At 47.7% G+C, this 2,677-nt stretch overlaps 2 protein-coding genes across 2 annotated transcripts in view; both read left to right on the top strand.

Annotated features, from left to right (window-relative positions):
* The window catches only part of LOC109388515 (V-type proton ATPase 116 kDa subunit a-like), a 76,789-nt gene that overhangs the window by 44,891 nt on the left and 29,221 nt on the right, over window positions 1-2,677 (top strand). The window contains exons 11-12 of the mRNA XM_019653241.1: window positions 104-258; window positions 2,149-2,372. Coding sequence (XP_019508786.1) covers window positions 104-258; window positions 2,149-2,372 — 379 coding nt within the window. The remainder of the gene's footprint in view (window positions 1-103; window positions 259-2,148; window positions 2,373-2,677) is intronic.
* Window positions 1-2,677, top strand: part of LOC109388528 (V-type proton ATPase 116 kDa subunit a-like) — a 17,513-nt gene that overhangs the window by 8,611 nt on the left and 6,225 nt on the right. The gene's annotated exons all lie outside the window — the stretch shown is intronic.

The following is a 2,677-nucleotide window of genomic DNA, read 5'->3' as shown; positions in this document are numbered from 1 at the left end:
CCTTGGGAACCCTTAGGAGGGCGGTTCATTTTCTGATGGCTCAGGGCAGAGTTATTCTAGGAAACGGTGGCCATCTTACCAAAGCCGGCAAATGGTGGCTTAGCGGAAGAGTACGTGCGAAATGCTTTAACCACGTATGTCTCTTCTGAATGTATTGAACACAGGTTTCGAGCCACCATATACCCCTGCCCAGAGCCTGCAGTGGAGCGAAGAGAGATGCTGGATGGTGTCAACATGAGGCTGGAAGATTTAGCCACTGTGAGTGAGGAGTTCAGGCGTATAATCTGAGGGGGGCTGCAGCTGGGGTAACCTCTGCCATTGTCATCTAAGTCCTATCCCCCCACGGCCCTTGCTGGACAGCTGGCTGGGGTGCTTTGCTACGCTCTTCTATAATAGCTCTTGCTGAGGGAGATTTCATAATTAGGAAACTGCTCAGTCAGCTAGAGGTGATGATTCTGCATGTCAGTAATGCTTTGTTGGGGATTAGAATTGACCACAGCCCTAGGCCACCCAGTGTTATAAAAGGAGCACCTTATCACCACCCTGGCCTCATCTGTGATACAGCTAACGAGCCAGTTATGTTGACTGACCAGTCTGACCGATTCTTTTTCTGCTGATTGCCCAGTTATTTGAGCCGACCAATTCTGTAGCAACAGTCTAGCTTCGCATGGGAACACACCCCAAATTCAGATCCTCTTGGAAAGTCTTTTGTCACCCGGTGTGGCACTTAACACTTAGATGACTAGAACACTTTTCTTCAGTAAGCTTTGGAAGTAATCACTAAAAGCAGCTGGACGTACATCAGATTCTATATTCTACATCAGCACTGTCCAATGGAATTTTCTGTGGTGGTGGGAATGTTATGTAACCTGTGAATCCAATGCGATAGCCATGAACCACGTGTGACCACTGAGCACTTCAAACATGGCAGTGCAACTGAGAAACCGACCTTTTATTTTTATTTAATTTTAATTAAATTTAAGTTGTAGTAACTCCTGTGGCTGGCGTATTGGCCAGCACAGTTCTAGAGCCTCAAGGAGTGTCTTTAGAAACTAGGTACGTTTATGTTTTGAAACTCATTGCTAACAGATATCTTTACCTTCCCAGAAAAACCTGTGTTTGATTTCTTTAATCCTGTCTGTTCCTTCTTTGTCACTTGTCAAGGAGACTATATTTCCCTGAAGCAATTTCCCTTGAGGTCCTTTTCCCCAGATACTCCTGAGGAGAACAGAAAAGAAGTTATGCTAAACTTATGTTTAGTATGACTGGGGTGGCCATGTGCAAAGGTTACTGCTTGAAAAGCGTTATTCTCTCGTTATCACCAGAACAAAAATGAACACCATTAAATCAATTCTATGTGAGGGGTACTGAGTCACGAGGGCAGAGCTCTTATGAATAGGATTAGTGGCCTTATAAAACGAGCCCCAGAGAGCTTGTTTGCCCCTTCCGCCATCTAAGGATAGAATTTGAAGTCTACAACCCAATAGAGGGTTCTCACCCGATCATGCCGGCACCCTGATCTCAGACTTCCAGCCTCCAGAACTGTGAGAAATAAATTTCTGTTGTTTATAAGCCACCCAGCCTGTGGTATTTTATTATAGTAGTCCAAATGGACTAGGACATCTTTCCAGTTCTCTGCTGGCAATCCTTGGTGTTCCCTGGTTTGTAGGTGCATCATTCCAGCCTCTGCCTCCATTGCACAGGGTGTTGTTCTCTGTGTGTCTCAATGTCCAAATTTCTTAGAAGGACACCAGTCATACTGGAGTAGGCCCACCCTCCTCCAATATGACCTCATCTTAACTTGATTGTATCTGCAAAGCCTCTATTTCCAAACAAGGTCACTGTAACTGGTTCCAGGGATTAGGACTTTAATATATCTTTTGGGGAGACACACACAGTTCAACACATAGCAACAGAACTGGACGGAATTTAGAAGAAAAGGAAGAGACAATCTTTGCCTATGGGTTTTAACCCCTAGTGGGGGAGATACACTGCTTCTGAGAGTTAAAGCCCAGGTGAGAGCTGCAGGCCACAGGAGGGAGCCCAGAGCACCGGAAGCCACTATGGCTGACGAACTCCCACTTGTGCCGCTTTGCCAGACATCTCCACGAGTGTTCCTTGTTTTTCTGTGTGCTGTTTTTCGCTCAGGTCATAACCCAGACAGAGTCTCACCGCCAGAGCCTCCTGCAGGAAGCCGCTGCCAGCTGGCACTCCTGGGTCGTCAAAGTGCAGAAGATGAAGGCCATTTACCACACCCTAAACCTGTGCAACATTGATGTCACCCAGCAGTGCATCATCGCCGAGATCTGGTTCCCGGTGGCAGACGCCGGGCGCATCAAGAGGGCCTTAGAGCAAGGCATGGTGAGTGGCAGGTGGGGCAGGGAAGGGGTACGATGAGTGACGTCCACCTTGGCAGCCCCCGCGAAGCCACATGAACGTCCCAGGTGACTTGCTGGCAGGATTGTCTCCTTTGTCTTTGTTTCTTCAGCTCTTAACCCAGCGCTAGGGCCCTCGTCAGAAACTCCTTTTCTCCTCAGTGTTTGACAATTGTTCGCCATTCCCTTCATCTCCAGCGACTGTCTATTGAGCACTGATGTGCCAGTCACCCTGCTGTTGATGACTGTAGATACTACCCTCTACCTCGTAAAGGTCACGGCCTCTCTGGAAAGACAACCAG

Source organism: Hipposideros armiger, unplaced genomic scaffold (genome assembly GCF_001890085.2).
Source record: "Hipposideros armiger isolate ML-2016 unplaced genomic scaffold, ASM189008v1 scaffold_201, whole genome shotgun sequence".
NCBI classification, from domain to species: Eukaryota; Metazoa; Chordata; class Mammalia; order Chiroptera; family Hipposideridae; genus Hipposideros; species Hipposideros armiger.
Note: the sequence above shows the minus strand (reverse complement) of the source record. Positions and strands in the feature narration are given on the sequence as shown.